The 19680-nt window shown below is 47.4% G+C and overlaps 1 protein-coding gene across 4 annotated transcripts in view; it reads right to left on the minus strand.

The window, feature by feature from the left end:
• Positions 1 to 363: 363 nt before the first annotated feature.
• The window catches only part of GABRA3 (gamma-aminobutyric acid type A receptor alpha3 subunit), a 72662-nt gene continuing 53345 nt past the window's right edge, over positions 364 to 19680 (minus strand). For all 4 annotated transcript variants that reach the window (XM_027663144.1, XM_027663145.1, XM_027663147.1 and 1 more), the window contains 5 exons: positions 16436 to 16518; positions 12868 to 13011; positions 11490 to 11642; positions 8559 to 8770; positions 364 to 937 (listed from right to left, as the gene is read on the minus strand). In XM_027663144.1, coding sequence (XP_027518945.1) covers positions 608 to 937; positions 8559 to 8770; positions 11490 to 11642; positions 12868 to 13011; positions 16436 to 16518 — 922 coding nt within the window. In that variant the 3' untranslated portion in view covers positions 364 to 607. The remainder of the gene's footprint in view (positions 938 to 8558; positions 8771 to 11489; positions 11643 to 12867; positions 13012 to 16435; positions 16519 to 19680) is intronic.

Here is a 19680-nt window from a genome sequence, read left to right on the forward strand (position 1 = left end):
GCAGGCACTGGGTTACAAGCTGGCCCGTGCCATGCCTCTCCCTCCTGTCCCAGGGCTCCCCTGCATTCCCAGCCCAGGTGTGTCACCTCGCACAAAATGCCAGGCACTGAAAGGAGCCCAGCCAAGTGACTGACACACCCTGGAGCCCAGGCCACCAGGAGCATCCCCCATGCTAGGGCAGTCCATGGCAGGAGAGGAGGGGGGGATGGTCCAGAGCAGCAGCCCCTGGGGACAGCAGTGAAGTGTGGAATGGCAGTTGCATGAAGACTGTGGGGACCACAGGAGGTGGCAGAGGAGAGATGGAAGCACAGGGTGACTTGGGGGACAGCAGACTTACAATGTAAGAGGCACAACTTGTTATGATCCCTTTGTTGTTTGTTTTTTTTTAAACTCCCATCATCAGAGGCAAAGTAAACGAAACTAAAGTATATAGGGATTAAATTAAAATCACAGTTTTGTTTACATTATAAAAGAGTGATCTAATAGGAATAATAATAATAATAATATCAAATGAACAATAATAATTAAACAAAACGAGAAAAGAAGAAAGCCCTGGAGAATTCCTGCTTGGATGATGCTCACTGATGGAAGGTTTGTGTGACTGGTTTTATTGTTTGGGGATCATCCCTTTGATAGCTGACTCCCGGTTTACATACGTGGCCCAGTAGACTAAGTTGAAAATGGCAAAGAGGACTGGAAAGACGATGCGGGACATCTTGTCTACCTTGCTGACGCTGTTGTACGTCTTCTTGCTCTCCAGGAGCTTCTCCTCCAGGCGGGGCATCTTCGGGGGCACGTTGGTGGCAGTAGCAGTGGCAGCAGCACTCTTGGAGATGGTGGGCAGGCCGGGGTCCTTGGCGATGTTGAGGGCATAGGTGGTGCCAACAATGTTGTAGGTGTTGTTGGTTTTCTTCGCTAGTGCCACCGGCTCCTTTTTCTAGGGAAGGTGGAAGGGAAACAAAAAACAAAAAACAAAAAGACACAACATGATAGTGATAAAGCGACTGGGAATTGCATGGAGAACATTTTGTCCTCTGAGTTTACCTGCTTGTCCGGGTGAGAAAGGTGGGAAAAGGTGTGAGGGGCAAGAGACCAAGGCGGAATTGTGGAAGGGAAGGAAGATGAGGTGAGAAGATGGCCAGAACCCACAACCACTGGCGCTTGAGGGCTGCTGGAGCATAAGAACGTGCTGGCCTACGGTGGACCAGCTAGTCCATGTAAGTCTGGCATACAGCATGTAGCACAGAGGGGTCCTGGCCTGGCACCCAGGTCCTGCTGGAAGTCAAAGAACTGAAACCACATAGCTGGGCTCGTGTCTCAGCAGCCCCTGGGATCAGAGTAGTGGTGACACAAGGTTTGTTCTGCTGCACCTGAGCAGTAGCTGCCCCAGACAGGTGACTCCAAGCCTGGCTGAGAGCTGCAAGGTCAGTGTAAAGGAATGCAGGCTCAAACTGAGCAGACTCCTTGTTTTCTGCCTCATCTGTGACTTTTTCTGCATGTAAGGTTCAGCCGTGGAGAGGTGATGCAGGAACGTACTCTTTAGAAAAAAGAATGACACCCCACAGGGTCATCCGGGGGGAAGAACTGGATTTTCTGCTTGGCTGACCTGCTTCCTGGGTCAGGTGAGAGGAGGAGACAGCACAGAGGATTACAGGTTGATTTTTTAATTTTTTTTGGTGGCAGACAGCCACTGGCTTTAAGAATGTGGATGACAGCACTGCAATATTTTTGCACCATTTCATACACCGCCTCAGTGCCCTGAGTTCCTCACAGGAACACCTTACAATTTAACACCATGGTGCTCAAAATGCTCCTGGAACTCTTTAGAGCACCTCCTGGCTTACCCAGGTAAGATACAGAACAGATGGAAGGCATTTGCACAAGCCCTGGATTTCGGGAATGCTCGACACAGTGCTACAGGGCAGAGGGAAGCCTCTCATCTTGCCTTTATACCTCAGGGTTGCTACAAATCACAGGAGGTGAGTGCACCCTTCCCAAAATCAGTGCTGTCCATGCTGCAGGGGGGACAACTTGCAGAGCAAATGGCAAGAGAGGCCCTTATGTGTCAGATGTGATGTACTGAAGGATGATGGAAAGTGCTGGGGACAGCTCAGATGTTAATGAGGACGAAGGGACAGGAGGATGGACCTAGGAAGTCATGATAGGTGTTGCCCCCACTCTGGGGGTCTTCCTGTTGCTGTCAGGGACCTGAGACCAGCTGCACTGCAGGCCATAATGTGTAAAGCAATCCAGGTCTACAAAGAGAAGGCCACTGAATGAAATGTATTCACATTCAGGCATCAGGCACCCTCCTCATCCCAGCACTCCATGGGTGTCCACTGCAATGACACCCAGAGCCAGCACCAGACACAGCAACGACTTGTGGGGATACTCTGATATCTAAACTCAGAACAGGGTGTGCCTTTGGATCTCATTTTCTATTCCAAAGCAACTGAAACACAAGGTAGGGCTCATCCAGGTATTTTCCAGGGCTGCTTGGCAAGGTACCTATGAGGGAAGCACGTCAGGAGAAGGGCAGTATGTGCAGCCAGCAGGACCCGCCCAGTCCCCACCAGGGCCTGGGAACTGGTGGCAGGCACCATCACTGGGTAGCACTGGGAGCTGGAAAGGCCAGATTCACCCAGCCTGCTCTGCAGAGATACTCCCAGGACTTTAGCTTTCAGTGCTGCACTGCCATTTTAAATGTGACTACAATCACCATGGATATTTCTGGTTACCTTCGGAAATGAATTTTGCACGGTGATTTTCAGAGAGACACTAAAAGCAGACTCCTGTGCAATCTTTAAACCTCTCTCCAATAACACCACAGCCAGGCCTGTAGCCTTGTAGTAATGCCAGCAATTACAGAAATTAAGTTGCTGTTAGGAGAAGGTCTAAATATCTTCAGGCTCCAGATCAGACTGAACCACTGATCGGACCATATTCATGGTCTTTTATGGGGGAGGTTGTTGTGATCTTTAACAATTAACTGAGTGACTGATTCTCAGTCATTAGAGACATGTGAATATGTACCCCCTGCATAGTGGGTGAACTTTTCCTGCTAAAGAGCTGACAAGAACCAGATGAAGGGCTAAAGATGTTTCACCTTCTAAAACGTTAAAATATGCTTAAGTATGATTACTTATTAACACGGTTAGAGGAGGTAATAAAACAATTAATAATCAGAAATGAAATGAAAAACAGATTGTTGTTTGCAGAATGTAATTGGAAGTGCACTGTGATTATCTTAGTATTAATCAGCCATGTTATTCATTAGAGGAATAGGATGAATCCAAGTGACATGACATTTTCAACCTGGCCAGCCTTTCTGCCCTAGAGTGGATCCATTGTGCCTGGCTAAAGGCACCTGAGAACAGCTGGATGAAACAGTAAAGTCAGGCAAATCTGAACACTGTGGGTGGTGACAGTGTGCTACTGCTCCTATTAGTGTGATCCAGAGCCCCCAAGCATCCATTTGAGCTTTTCAGGCTGTTCAGGTGAGCCAGGGCTTTTTCCCAACCACCTATGGAATCTTCTGCCCTGGTCAGAGCTGGAAGCACCCAGAACACACACTGCCTACACCGAGGCACACGAGTGCTCTGGCTGTGTTCTGCTCCTGAGATGTCAGAAGAAATGGTTCAGGCTGTTTGCTGGGCTGTGCTTTATAAATAAATGTTTCAGGCAAGATTTTGACAATCAAACAAAGCAAAACGTGCTTGTTGCTGTCAGCTGCGAAGTAGCCTCCAGCCTCCACCCTGCACCTTTTATCTGTGAGGAGTTACTGAAGCAGGAGGAAGAGTGGATAAACAGAAGGAAACCCCACATTTGCTTTGAAAACTTGTCCCATTTAAAACATCTAGTTTCCAAAGCAACTCCTGTATTTATGGCCCAGTTTAGGCACAGGGAGACTGAACTGCTGCACAGAGATATCCCTGTGCTGCTCTCCTTAGGAAAGAGCTGTGAAAGTGGTCTAGAGATAAATCTGCTCCCCGGATATTGCAGTCTGACAGGTTCCTCAACAACACACACGCTGGAAAATAATAGTACTTTTGCTAAATATTCTTGTCTTCAAGCCTCTCTGTTGAGGAACTAATGACTGAACCCCTAAATTATGGGAACAGCTGGTTATGCCTATGATCTGTATGAGATTCCATTCTCTGTACCTGCTCCTTGGCTAGAAATCTGGGTTGGAAGCACTGTCCATCTGAATTCTGAAGGTCACCAATATCTGCAGAACTCGAGAAATCCAAGTGGCTGCCACTTGTCATTCTACAGAAAAGTCACTTTAATGACCTCAAAGCAGCTCTAGCCTCTGACATACTTGTATCCCATAATTCAAAGCCCATCAAGTGCAGTTGCTGTTCCAGCAAACATGTCACTCCTTCCTCACCCCAGTCAAAGTTCTGCCCTGCAGAGACTTACTCCTATCATGGAACAGCAGCCAAGTGTTCTACACCAAGAGCCCTGGACCCTGAGGAGAGTCAAAGGCTCTGAAAAACACAGCCTTGGATGAACCAGCAGGCCAATGCCAGGTTACTGTCAGATGCTGGTGCAACTTTTGGCATCACTCATCCCTCCCATATCTTCATTTAGATTACATGGGACTGAGTCCAATGATCTTGTGCTCCCTGGATCACCAGAGAAAGACTCAGAGGTTAGATGGAGTTAATAATCAGCCCAACATGCCACACAGTGTTGAGAGTAAGAGGATGAAATGCTGTTGAAGATTGATTCATGGACTGTAGTGAAGGTGCTGAGAACATAAATCACTTGCAGTGCTATCACACGACAAATTAGGTTGGAAAAGACCTCTGAGATCATGATGGAAATCATGGAGGTGATTGTAAGTGCAGCAGAACAAAGGACACACAGACTGCAGAGCATGGCCAGCAAGGAAAAGTCCCAGTAAAAGCATATTTACCACAGTGAGGCAGAAAAAAAAAGAGATGGGTCTGAAAGACTTCAAACTGGCTGAAAATGGTGGCCTGCCAAGGTTGGTTCCAGTTCCATTCTGCTGGCAAGGAGAGGGTTGCAACAAAGATGCCACAAATGTAAAGAAACAGAGGAGAAAGAAGAATGATTCCCATGGGACCTGGATCAAGGGGCAAACCTGAGAATTGCTGAAAACTGGGTTGGACAAAAAGTGAGGCTTCACTCAGTCAGGAGAAAAGGCACTTCATGCAGATGGGGATCATGCCCATCACTTCCAAAATGCAAAAAAAGAAAACCATGATGACCATCAACAGAGAGGTTTGGAGGATGCTTTTGGTGGCTTTGTCTTAGTGAAAAGACGTGTGAGAAGCACATAAAAAGCCTGGATCTAACCTTGCCATGCACTAAAGAATTATTGTGTTAAGATAAAGACTAAGATTCAGGATTATTCCTCCATCCAAAGCGTGTTCTTCCTTGTTTCCATGTCTCTGACTGAAGCTACTTGAATGGTTCTGTTGTTTTTTGCCACCCAGAATTTCAGGGCAATGTCAGACAAGCACAGATACAGAGCTAGATCAGATTTGATGCACAGATGTGACATAGCAGGCAAAAGTGGGTTAAAGGAAGCATCTTCCAAAGATTCAAAGCATCTTCCATCCTGAGGAACAGCTGGTAAACTCTGCTTTTGTGGTAAACTCACTGGTAAATGTCATCCTTGCAGCTTCCCAGTGGCAAAGTCATCATTAATTGCTGTCTCTTTGAATCCTCACTGCCACCCAAGAAGTGACCTTGTTGGCTCTGGAGATGGTCACCCCTATGGAAGGGATGATGGATGGATCTCATTCTGTTCAGACACAGCCCTTCTGTCCTGAAGTGGGTCCCTTCAACAAGATATTTTGAGAATGCCCAAGATAGGGAGCTTTGCTGGGCACTGAAACCACTCACCTTTCACAATTTCTTTGTCCTCTCACTCATCCCCTCCCACTACTGCCATCTCACACCTTCCTCCTCATGATGTTTTTTAAAAAATCATCTTTACTAACAAGTTTTCCACATTGGATCCAGATGCCTCTCTCCAGTTTAATCTGCACCTCTAGATTGGTTGCAGCCAGTTTACCACACAAAAGAAAATAGATCCTTCATCTACAATTAGCAAGTACTGGTGGCAGGTAAGAAAGGCTTGGAAAATCTTTGGGTCCAAGAAACATTAGGCAAATCTTATCAGAGTGCATGCTAAAGGGAGGTTTTGGTGACATCTGTAGTGATATCTGCCTGCCTTTCATTAGAGGAGAACTGCAGAGAACATGCAGAGTCACTCCCAGGTAAAACCAGAACCCAGCTGTGGCTAAAGCCAGAACATCATCATGATTTTATGATGCAGAGAGCAGTGATTCACCTACATTAGCCCACCACGTCAGATTATACCTGCAAAAAAACCCACATGGTGTCCCACCTAAACCAGTGGTTTGGCTGAAGGGGAGAAAGAAAGAATGGACCCAGGGAGAATGAGCACACTGGGAGTGTCTGTCAGCAACCAGCAGCTTTTGCACAGTAGTGATTTCTCTCAAATGGGATGGGAAGCATTACTGCTGCCTACATTGTTTTGTTGGTTTTTTTTTTTCCTGTTTGTGCAAGGGAACAATCAAACCTGGAGTGAGGATCCTTGCCATCACATCAATAAAGAATTTTTGGCTGGGGAGAAGGATCTCCAGAGACCAGCCTGGGCTTGTTACTGGTAGTTTTACTCCTGATGCAAACACTTTAAAATGCCAATAGTTATTCTTCTGCCTCCTCTTTCTTTTGTGCCTTCAACCACCTGGCTTGTCAATTGTTTCAAGAAGAGCTAATTAAAGGCTGAAACTGAGCCAACAAGGCACCTCCATTGCGTAGCAAATTCACTGCTTGGAAATACTCACTGGAATAAAGATGAAAAACAAATAGGTTGACACATCATATTCCTAAGCTCCCTGAAAGCCCATCACTGTTTGGGGAGCTCTGTGAGCTGCAGAGACTGGGAGTGGGTTTGCCTTCGACAGCAGAGATTAGAGTTAGCTTGAAAAAGCATCCACAAATCTGGAGTCCTCACTGATCATCCAGGCTGATGCCAATTGCAGCAAGCTCACAAAGAGCATCCCCTCTGAAGCATTCCTGGTCCTGCTTTGTTTTCTTGTTTGATTACCATGTGCACAAACATTCTGCACTCTCTTACCCTATTGTTTCAGCACTGTTAGTCTTGCAGTGCTGGGTCAATGAATAAATTGATAAACACGCTTCTTTTCAGACAAACTGAACTTTTGAGCCTTTACTGCTTTTTCTGCTGTGCCCAGTTCACATAATTGCCCAAGGCTGTTTGAATCCTGATTTTGTGCTTGTTTGCCCATCCCTGAAAGGGATACAGTTGCTTTGAGGACCTGTTCTGACTTTTCACTCATGCCAGTGACTCAGGAAAGGCTTCTCTCTTCTCTAGAGCCCAGGGTAGCATTACTGTTCATGATGGAAGACCATCACCTGGCCTCCTCTGGAGGCTTTCTGCCATGGGTCTGTTGCTCAGACCACAGCTGCAAAAGCAAACAGACAGAGAATCCAAGAAAGACAAGAGAGAGGCGTTCAACACCCAGTGATGGCTCTCTATAAGGCTTCTGTTCACCTTCTTTGACCTCCATACCAGAGACATGACTGGCTGCTGTCTTCCAAAAAGTTACTGCAGTTCTGTCAAGTATTTACATACAGCCCCACGACAATTTCAAACAACACATCAAAATGCGAAGGAGAAAAAACATAAAGGCTCCAGAACCAAGAACAAGGACAAAGCTGATTTTCAAATTGATTCAATAAATATAAACAAGGAGCAGCATGCTACAGTAAGCGATTTCTCTGCACAGCCAAGATTAAATCAGCTCAGAGGGAGGGGGCCACGAGCAGGGGTAGCAGTGGCTGTCGGGAAGGAAGCTGCCAGAGAGGCTGATCCCGAGCGAGGAGGGAAAACGTGGGTGATGCCAGGCACTAATTTGCTGCCAGTTGCTGTTTGTGATTGCTTGCTTCCCACCCACCCTCTTTGCCCGAGCTCACGAGGCAGCAGCTGCTGGCAGCTGTGGGCAACAGCACAAGCATCAGACCTGCCCATTGCTGCAGCAGCCAGGGTGGGGACAGCCAGGGGACACAGCGGATGGGGACCGTCCCCACTGGTGGGGCTGCTGTCCTGTGGCATACTGGGGTTTGTGTGGCATGCTAGCAACAAAGAATGGGCTTGGAGGGTTGGGTTGGGTTTGATTTTGGGCTGGAGGGGGAAGGAAAAAGAGACAAGACCACCAGCGGAGCAAGCCCAGAACACGCAGACACCCATGTTTCCACTGGCAAATGGCTGTGCAGGGGACAGAGGGAAAAGCAAGCAGCCATGCCTGGGGGTTTCTCTCCAGCTAAGCACAGCTAAGCCCCCCTCACCTCCCCTCGCCCGACCCTCAAGAACCGCTCCAGCTGAGACCTGGGCTGGGAAGGGCAGTGAGTAGCGTCCAGCCCCCCGAGTGCTGCGGGGCTGCACGTTACCCACTGCTGTCCCCGGCACAGCTCCCTCCTGCAGCGCTTCTTCACCGCCCCCTCCCCGCCCCCGGCCTTGGCCACAGGCTGACCTTCATCTCTTGGGCCTCCAGCACCTTCTTGCCATCCCAGGCCCAGCTGCGCTTGGTGAAGTAGTTGACGGTGGCGAATTCGATCAGCGCAGAAAACACAAAGGCATAACAGACGGCTATGAACCAGTCCATGGCCGTCGCGTACGCCACTTTGGGTAACGAGTTTCTTGCGCTGATGCTTAGTGTGGTCATGGTGAGCACGGTGGTGACACCTGTGGAAGCACAGCAGGAGACAAAGGATGCTGTGAGACCAGACGCTCAGCCTGGTTTCTCTCAGCTCACGCGCTGGTTTGATACATCAGTAAAATGAGGAGCCTCCTGCCAAGCCGTGGGACCCACATTCCCGCTGCAGTTAAGGGAGTCTTACCCAGCACAGATCTGTGGTGCAATTCATGGAGCAACAAACCAGTCCAGGCTGGCAGGAAGTTTCATAGAATTACAGAATCACAGAATGGTTTGGCTTGGAAGGGACCTGAAAGATCACCGAGTTACAACCCCCCTGCCATGGGCAGAGACACCTTCCACTAGACCAGGTTGCTCAGAGCTCCATCCAGCCTGGCCTTGATCACTTCCAGGGATGGGGCAGCCACAGCTTCTCTGGGCAACAGTTAGTCCAAACCCTGCTCAAATCGGAGCCAAGTGCAGGTTTCTCAAGGCTGTCTCTGCTGTGGTTTTTGGCATAATCAATGGCAATCATTTCAATAGGATGAGATCAACCTTTCCCAAACTCCATTGTCTAGATCTGTGCTCACCATAGAGGAGTCCTAGCTCACAGGTAGGCACCTGCACTCAATTCCTTGCCTGCTGGCAGGGTAAGCTGCACGATCCTAGAGCCAGCTCCCTCATGGAGAATATGCCATGGAGAAGCCTCTAGTTAATTTTGCAATAAAATCAAAAGAAAATATTGTTATTATTGCCAGATGGTTGGGAACCTCATGGAGGATCAGAAGCTGGCCACTCATCCAGTATGGCTCTCTCAAAGTTTTGGAAATGGTGTCTTGTGACCTGCATGGATGGACACCTGGGATCCTGGGTCCCACCAGCTCAGCCAGGCTGTGGCCCAAGCTGCCAGAATAAATGCTACAATGGGTGACACTTATTGAAAGATGATCTGTTGCAAAATGCCTTTTAAAGCTTTTTTCATTAAAGCAAGCAACCATTGCTATCCATTTTCCCCAATAATGTGCTTTTCAATTAAAAATGCATTAAAAATGTTATAAAAGTATTGACTAATTTTCAGCTCCCTCAAGCCATACTCCTGGTAATTTAAGAGTTTCAATTCAATATTGTTGACAATACTTTCTGAGGGAAAAAAAATAAAAAAAGGAATAAACAATTGGAGTTCTCATTATTTTCTTAATAGGAAAGCAAGGCAATTTGGGAGCGAAGACATTTTTCACAAAGGTAGGTTTTAATTTTTCAGTCAGCTCTTTGCTGCTCAATCTGAGCTGCTGCTTGAGGAAACCTATTTCACTGCAATTCTCAGGATAACACAGGAGGGAATCAAGCCCCCGGTGTCATGAGTGCACAGATACTCCAGATGCTGATGTAAGAGCCCTCCTGGGACTTGGGCAGACACAGGGTCCAGGTGTGGGGTTCAGCTGCAAAGGATTCACAGAGGGATGAGTGAGAAAATTTCCTCAATGACTCTCTATATGCCTGAGCTGGTCCTATTTTCCACATGATTTCCTTTTCCACCCTGTTTTCTCCCCCTTTTCCACCCTGTTGGATGGAAACAGCAGAAAACATTTGCTGAGGGGCTGTGCCCCCTCTTCTTCACCATTACCACTGTTCAGTGAAGCTCTTGCAGCCTGGATCTTGCAAACCAGTCTGGCCACACTAACCTAGGTTTGCCCTCCACCCTGGGAATCTCTGTGGGATTTGCCTTAGTGGGCAAGGGAAGGCAACTCAGTGCTAATGGGGTGAAGCTGGAGTCACCTGTAAATATTAAAGCTTGTTCACGACCTACATTTCACAATCCCCAGTGAACACAAAAAAACATAATAAATCCCTTCTAGTTCATTTAAGAGGGTGCAGAATCATCTGTGATCCTCCCTGCATCCCGTTCCAGTCCACAGCACAGGAACAAGGTCCAGTGGAGAGGCTCCAGAAAGGAGGACATCAGCCTGGTTGGGCTTGTGGGAGTCCTTCCATCACGACTCTTGCCACAGAGAAAATGCTTCATGATCTTCGAAATGATTTCTGTCTTATTAAAAAACACAAGCAGGTGGTACCATATAAACTGCTCTCTGCTTGGGGACTTCTGGCCAATATACTCTCTGTTAAGTGGAATCTGCTGGGCAGTGTTACTTCCAAGAAATACAATCCTGCAGCACCACACCTGCTCTGCGTAGATCCTGAGCTAAAGGTCTCGACAGGGAAGCACAAAGCACTTCTGTTATTAAATGTTTGTAAAAGCTATTAATATATGTGCCATGCCAGCCTGACGCTTTGCCTTGGAGAGAGGATCTGAAACCAGCTGAAGGAAATAATAACGCTATATTCACCGTGCAGTTATGCTGCCTCAGCCCAGGAACTCGTTATGTGGAGCTCTGACCAGAGGTACATCAGCAATTTCAGAGGTAGAGCTTCCAATGCCTCTCCATGTACCCATGATCTCCTCAACTCAAAAGCCAGTACAGAGAAGCAGACACAGCCAAATGCGTATAATTAGATGGTCAATACCTTGATTACTGTTAACATTTATGGCTTGGCTTCTAGCAGAAACAGGGACAGGAGTATTTTCGCAGTGATTTGGGGAAAACAGGGGCACTGGGAAGACACTGAAAGCTATCCTGGGGAATCAGCAGCAGCTTCAATGATGCCAGACAAGGCCTGGGGAAGACCAGCTCTGATTTAAATCTGTTTCCCCTCATTTGTGGTGCCTTTCTCCTCCAACCTGAGAGGACACCCCTGAGCTCCCAGACTCACCAAAAACCGTCCGGGCAGGAACTGATTCCCTGTTGAGCCAGAAGGAGACCTGGGACAGGATGACAGTCATAATGCAGGGCAGGTAGGTCTGGATCACAAAGTAGCCGATCTTCCTCTTGAGGTGGAAGTGTGTGGTCATGACAACGTACTCCCCTGCAGAGACAGCCAGTCAGAGATGCTGAGCCCCCCGTGCCTTCCAGGACGTGCCCAGATGCCCACCTGTCCAGCTCTGAGCCACTAAAGGTCTGTCCTGAACAAACTTCCAAGCTCTACAGTGGAATCCTGTTCCTGGCTGGCATGCCCTGGTACCCTCCAGTGCTGCAGCAGGATTTAAGGACAAAGGATATTGTTTTCTTTTACAAGCCTGAAAATATTCCACCTTGCCACACTTAAACTATCTCAAAAATTAGGACAAATTCTGTTTTTAAAAGGTCTGGCCTGTGAACCAACGAAGCAGCTGTCCCTATTTTCCCTCAGTGTCCTATTCCTCCTCTCAAAGCTTTGGATATTTTGTTGGATTACTGTGCCTTTATGTTGTGTGCGTGGCTCTGCTAAATCATTACACACAGGAGCCTTTAGCAGCTTTCTTACCACTTCAGGTTATTCATCTGTACATTTTACTACAACTTAAGTAGAGAGATGGGCCAGATATTATGACATTTAGTTCCCTGGGCTCCCCACATTTCCCCAAGGGAGGTGAAATGAGTTGTTACAGACAGACACTATTAAAATCAAGTGCACCAGAGAGGAAATATCCTCAAATGAGAGAACTACTGGTGCATACAGAAGAAAAAATAAAAGAAAAAAAAGGAAATATGAGAGACACACATGAGATAACAGAAGCTATCAGTACCTGGATTCAGAGGGGAAGGGAGGAGCAGCAGATGGGAGAGAAAAATGATTAATATTGGTCATTAATCAGAGGAAACATTTGTTTGGGATAATCTTCTACTAGCTATGATAATATTTGTGCAAGCAGATGCAGTGAAAATCACACTGGACATTATGTTGCTTTCGCCTGCCCTGCCTGCAGCGCTCTCCTGAGGGGCTGGAAAGGAATCCAAGACAAATGAACCCACAGTACCACGGACCAGCTGGACAATGCAGGGCAAATTTTCCACACAACAGATCATACTGAGATGCTTGAGATCAGTTTTCCTGAAGACTGTGGATGATAAGGCTCTTTCAGTGGAAACCACTCAAAACTAAACTCTTTACTGCCTCTTGGTGACTGCTATAGATGTCACCAGCCAGTTTCTCCAACAGCACGCAGCTTGGGAAGTGCTGTGGAAGTACAGTCATGGCATTCCGAGCCCATGGATCCATCTCATCTCAGGATGTGCTCAGCCCATGCACCACACCATGGTCCCACAAGTACCTGTGCTGGATCGAACCATCTCTGTCCCAACGACGTGGCCCAGCAGGTCGTACTGGTTCAGGCGAGATCCACCCTTGGCCACTTCCACGGATTTATCCTTCCCCAGTGTCCAGGTGTAGATCACCTCTGTCTTCGTGTAGGCGTCTGCAGAGGGGGGAAGAAGAATGAGGTTTGTGCTTCTGCCTGACCTAAAATATACCGAAATTAGCCTGTGGCCAAATTAATCTTCGCTGTGCATTTCTCAGAACCACATGGCTGAGCACAGCCAAGCATGGCCAGAGACCAAGGCAGATCAACAACTGTTAAATCAGACGAGCAGGAGGGAGCTGGGGTTTTCAGAAGGGAGCTGGAGAGGGGGCAGAGCACTGTCGTTGAGAGACATGCTGTCCCCTTGATGTGCTGACTCTGCAAGGGCTGGCTCCAAGCAGGGATGAGATAGGAAGGCATCCAGACCAGCAGACTGGGGCAGCAGGACAGCCACAGCCCTGCCATGCCAGGGACAGGGAATGTCATGCTGGCAGCAGCTGGCAAGAAAGGCCAAATGCAAATGGGGTTAAATTTTAGGTTGAGGAGAAAAAGTTAAAAATCTCTACCCTCACTCAGGGTCTCTCTCAGTAACCAAGCAAGTCTCTCTCAGCTTTAGAGCTGGTGTGCTCTCCCACCAAAATGCTTTTTCCCTGCCTGACCCTGTGTTTGTGACCAAACCCCTGCTCTGCCCCCATAGCCAGTCCCTCTCTCAACAGTGCCCACATGCTTTTGGCTTTGCCAGGCCTATGGTTATCCAGAAACTGAGTCTCTCCAGACTCTGTTAGGAGCTACTTCTCCCCATAATGCCCAAAATTCCTGTGCAGGAAGTTCCTGCAACTCCACACCAGTTTTTTAAGCAAGAACATAGTTCACTAAACCAAGCTTTTACCTAATTTTTACCACCAGCTCCTCTTATTAAGACATTAAGGAATTCTTTGACTGCAGACAGGTCGAGCAATGGGCCAGGTCTGCTACAGAAATGTCTCAGCTCCTGCTTTGTGGAAGACTGTGTCCTGAGACAACCAGATTTCTCTGATCTTTTTAAAACAACCGCTGTTACCCCTGCACTGTAGGCGTTGGCAAACCTGTCAAATATTAACCAGGAGCTGTGCAAAGCAGGGTGAGAGGCTTTGATGATCAGCCAGTGTTTCTCAGCATGCCAGTGTGCTGCCCAAGCACTTCTGATGATGCAGGCTGGCACCTCTCATTCCACGTGCAACATTCTGCTTTTCCAAAAACCCTTCCTTCCAGCTCTCAACATGCTTCTGGAGAGCTCCATCCTCCTTCAGAGCTTTGCACAGCTCTGCCACTGCTCTTTCACCTGATAGGCAACACCTCCTGCTCCAGCAGTCACAGCTCACTTAGTGCCACTTCCAGCCTGCAAAGGGAACCTACCCACAGTCTCATTGCCATTGTCCCTAAAAATTCAGGAATGTCTATAAAAATCCCTGAATTTTTGTCCAGAAAACTCAGTTGTCTGCACATCTGGTTGTGACAGAAGGGCATCTGGTGTCACGTAGGCGTGGCATGGATGTGTGGAACATCTTTAATGCCACGTATCAGTTTTGGTTCTGTCAATGCCTTGTTTGCAATGCTGCCCAATCCAATCCAACCCAAACAAGGACAGCTCTTGGGCATTTAGTGGAGCTGGTGACTTCAGCAACATCTTCTGCTACCCTGGTCTCAGACAGCTGCTGTACAAATACCCTGTGATGGCTTGGGAACAGTTCTCTGTGGTTCTCTTCTCGGGAGCGTGGTGATCATCACCCTCACTGCTTTTGGCCCCGGGAATGATGCAGGTGGGCAGCTGAAGCTCTCTGGAAGGCCTGATGCCCTCAATTCTTCTGCAAATGCTCTGCCTTCCCTCCCTGGGGGGCTGCCGTGGTGGCACAGGGACAGAAGGCCACTTATGAGCCGTTCAGGTTCTGGGGATCCGTGGGAAGTGGCCTGTGAGGCAAATTCAGCTGCCCCTTGAATAACATGTGTCTGCTACCAGCATTGTCCTTCCACTTACAAGCCCAACCCACTTTAGGCTTCTCAAAAACAAAGCTTCCAGCTGTTGATGGCTTTTTAGTGAAAACACTGGTTTAATCTTTCTCCAGCACAGGAGAGGTGAGCTGAGATGCCGTGCAGATGGTGCTTTAGAAAGAGCCACATTAATGTTAACCAGGGGCAGCTTTCTGAGCTGCTTGTCTCAAGACTCTCATCATTCAGAGGCCAAATCAGTAAAAAAAAAAAACCAAAAACCCAAAGGGTGTTCCAGCAGAAATATACACATTAATCTCTTTTCCTCACCAAGAAACATTATAAGCAATTAGAGGTGGAGTAATCTGCCTTCCTGCAAGTCTTGTAATAATCCCAGAGTTTAGGCCTGAGGTATGAGGTTTTATATCCCTCCTCACAAGGTCAATTAACATTAATAATTCATCCTTCTCTAAGGCTTGCTATTTTACTGGCCTTAGTGATGTCTTGTGGCAACGAGTTCTACATTTAATTAGTTGCTGCCTACAAAATAGCCTTATTTTAGTAGTTTTGAATAATCCAGTTTCATGGGTACAGTTTGTCATGAGGCAGAGGAGCAGATGCACATGATAAACACGATTTCTTCTGCTGTCAATCAAACTTTTCAAATTTGACCTTAGTTAGCTCCCAAATGGCTACAGGAAGGAAGTATCAGTTTAAGAAAGTTGGGATTTTTCTGGAGGTTACTGGTGTGGGCTCATTCTGTAGTTGGAGGTAGGTAACTCTTTTCATCTAATGCAAACACAGACTGAGAGTGGTGCTTAGTTTGTTGGACCTGGAGAAGACTCCAAGCACAGCTGGACTAGGAAATTTATTTTGACATTATGGTGAACCAGTGGCTTGGAGTTTGGCTCCCACTCACTTTTAGGAACAAAACCAAATAAAATTTAACTCATGTATGGAGACAAGAAGAAACTTGTTCCTGGGCAGGGTATGGGAAGCCCAAGCAGTTGAGCAGTTGCAAGCCTGGGAGGCTGGGAGCAGCTTTCCACTCACCAGCAGACAGCAAATCTTCCCTAAACCAGAACCCTTGGCTGCTGGGACTGAGCTTTCCAGAGTTTCCAAGCCTTTTACTTGAGAGCCACCTGCCTGACAGACTGAAGAGGTTTGTAAGCTCCACTGGGGCATGGAGCCAGAGTAACCAAGTATTTCAGGGTCTCCCCAGACTGGCAGGAGGGATGCAGGGAAGCTGGACAGGACATCCAGCAGCAGGCACCACTGCTATCTTCCCAAATCTGTCCCCCCAGGATCACCTTGTGATGAAGGAAAAACATATCTCAGTTTTAGAGTCATAGAATCAGTGAGGTTGGCGAAGATCATTGAGTAGAACCATCAGCCCACCACTGCCATGAGACACATGAGATGCCAAGAAAACATTTTTGGTCATTAATTAACGATAATTATCATTATCAATAATTAATAACACTGTTACTAAAATGCTGGGTAACACTAGCCACACAAAGGACTTCTCTTTAGCTCTGTACCCACCTCCTTGCAGAGGTTTTATCAGGGTACTTACAGCTCCCAAATTTCAGTGGGCAGGCGTGCACATCCATGGGGAAGTCCTCCAGGTGCATGGGGCACTCGGCGTGGATCGTGAGCCTGCAAGACAAAGCACAGGGCACGGTCAGAGACACCCCTGGCCCTTCTGCCACAGCCCTTCCTGCATCCATCAGCAGCAGCTCACGTGTTCACCAGCCTCTGGGTCTCCGGGCAGAAAGCTGTGGAGAGAACAGCAGGCATGTGGATCTGGAAACCTTTCCCGTTGCACAAACTCAACCCTTCACCCGCTCAGTGCAACTGGAAAACCTGCCAAAGCCCAGGACTTCTGTTTGCTTATGCACTGTGAACAGAGTTCCTTAATACCTGAGGCCAGGGGACATCTCATGGACTGTGCTGGAAGGCAGAGGGAAAGGGCTTCCAGGGAACAGGCCTGTTCTTCAAGGCGGCCTGGGAAGAGCTGAGGGCTGGCAGATTGTTCAATCAGAAAGCCACAGCACTGTTGGGCTGAACAAAGTCAGTCAGACCCATGAAGTCAACAGGGTAAACACATTCCTTTCCATGTGGGGCAACTCATCCCACCTTCCCTGGCTCCTCCCTCGCTGGTGGCACTGCAGACAGACGCAGAACTGAATGTCCTGGGGCTGCTTGGGGCTGAGCAGGACAACTTGTGAGCTTCACACATCCACCAAACCCCTGGAGGATACCTTGTCAGGAAGCAGTTTTGTGAGGGAGGCACAGCCATAAAAGCAGTGTGCTGCAGAATATGGGGCCAGGCACAAAAGGATCCCTTATAAAAGGCTCTAAAAAAATGTTGTTCTGAGCTCGTGTTCCTTCCTGAAATACTGCAAAGTGTGCAGTCAAGGAGGAGGGGGAGACAGAACAAACAGCTTCCCAGGAGATGTCTAATACAATCTCCTCTGATGGAACCATTTGTAGAAGAAATGTAGAAGAAAGGACTAACTTCTGATGGCTCAGCAAAACGGGAAACAAACCGTGACAGCAGCAACATGTGGATGCAAAGGGCAAGAGCACAGACCTGAGGCTGATGGTGGTTTGAGGAAAACTCGGGTCAAGAAGCTTCTATTGAGATATTTTCCTTCACCTAGAAAAATGTTTAGCTAAGTTATTCTTCACAGAAAATACCGAGGCTTAGGCAAATGCTAAATAAACCCTGAAAAAATAGAGGCTTTGGATTTTATTTGCTAAAAGCAAAGAATAAAAAAAAAAAATTAAAAATAAAGGTTATTTCTTTCAGGTGGACGAACCTTAAATGTTTCTACAAAAGAGGACTGTTTTTTAAAACTTGTCACAATAAAATCCGGTGGACAAAACCAAACCCTTGACAAATTGTTCTGAAAACCCCTGTGGGGGAAACAAAGCAGGATGGGTGTGGCTGGGGGGCAGCAGGGGATGTCACAGACAGTGACCACTGGGTCCTGTAATAATCTAACAAAGGTGATGATGACTGTCCTGCTTGCATTATGTCTGGCTCCAGCTTGGCTTTCTCAGCCAAGCCAAGAACCACTGTGTGGCCAATCTAATTTCTTGGAAACAAATCACTCTCTCTGACTTGATGATCTCTCTCTCATCACTGGATTGAATGCATCTGTTTTACATGAAAGAGAGGAAGACCTGATCTTTAGACTTCTACCAAGACTCAGTGAAGTGGATGGAAAGACTGGCAGTGATTTTGACAACCCTACAAACACACTGTTGCAATGATTTTCTCCTGGACACCCAGAGGCCACCATGAACAAATTGCTCATTTGCTCTGATGCCTCTCTTTTGTAACCTGGATGAAGATTAGGATTTCAAGAAGCAGGTATGAAAACCTGGCAGCAAGGTGGGGACTCGACAGCCTTGTTCTGTATCTTTTGTGATGTTCTCTTCAGCCAGCTCAAAACTCACAGGGGGAGCTCATGGTTGGTGAGCTTGTCAAGCACATCCTCACAGAGCTTATTATTCAATTCTTTCTGTGTCCTTTCCAACTGCAATGAACTTTTTGCTTCTCATTTTGTCACTGTCGCTCGTGTCAAGGAAATACTGATGGATTTTCTCTGTCTTCCTCAGCAGTCCACATAAGACACTTCCTTTTTACCTTCCTATTTTTTTTCATTGACATCATTAATTTCTTTATTATGTCAAAATGCTCTTTGCTGGGAGTTTCCAAAGTTGCCTTATGCAAAGGACCTCTCCTGTGATTGGTGTTTCCCCTCTGATTGATCCTGAACTCACCCTAAAAAACCAGAAAAGTCTCTTCCATCCACTGTACTGTTTGCAAGTCTTGGCTGTGACCAACAGCCACTATGAATAAGGCTGAATGGACTGCAGGACAAGCTGGCCTTGGTCATACCCTCCTGCCCTCTCCAGGTCATGGCCAAAGAGAACATGTGTTGTCAGGGGAAGGAGACAACTTTATATGGATGCTGAATGACTCCATATGTTTGTGGGAACTCACCAGTTGCATTTTAAATCTAACCCCTGTATTATTAGCTGAGCTAGTAAACAAGGAAACAATAAATCCACCAACAAACCACTGAAAAAGCAACCTAATCTGCTACTTCTCCACCTACAACTGATGGAGTTTTAAAATCTCCTGAAATTGAATTAAAAAAAGAAGAAAAATCACATCAGTCCAGCGAGACTAGTCTGATTCAGCAACTTCAGCCAGCCAGAAGTCAGCACGTTCACAGATGACACACAAAGGGAGTCAGCCTTCCTGCTGAGGGGGGAAGCAACACAGGCATTCCCCCTTCCCAGGTGTTCCCCCTTTGCTTTATCCCCACGTGTGGGGGGTGTGCTGACTCCTGGGATGTTCCCCCTACGACCAGAACATCTTCCACTCTGCTCCTGCAGCCTCTCTTGCTGCACGCACTCATCTTTCAGAGCCTTGATTAGCAGAGGTGTTTAGGTGAGCTGTGGAGAGTGCCCGCACTCCCCTTCTGCTCCCCCCACCTCCTGTCGCTGGGGAAGGACTTCTCAGCACCGTATGCTTTGCTTAATGAAACATCAAAATGTCAAACGGCAAGGAATGGATCTCACTTCCCAGACAATTACCTCTGCCTCTGCAGCATTTAGGTAAAAGAGTTTACTGCAGAAATTCTCATCTGTGCCGCTTACCCGGTGCAAGGGAGCTTATGGCCAGATAGCCACCGGGTTTTGCTTCAGTGCTCTGATGGCCCATTCAGGTCCAGACATCTGAGCTCTGAAATGTCCTTAGAAAGCCTAAACAGCGTGTAAAAAATAGCCAAGCTGCCAGCA

Source organism: Corapipo altera, unplaced genomic scaffold (assembly GCF_003945725.1).
Source record: "Corapipo altera isolate COAL_440 unplaced genomic scaffold, ASM394572v1 107b, whole genome shotgun sequence".
In the NCBI taxonomy this organism is placed as follows: domain Eukaryota; kingdom Metazoa; phylum Chordata; class Aves; order Passeriformes; family Pipridae; genus Corapipo; species Corapipo altera.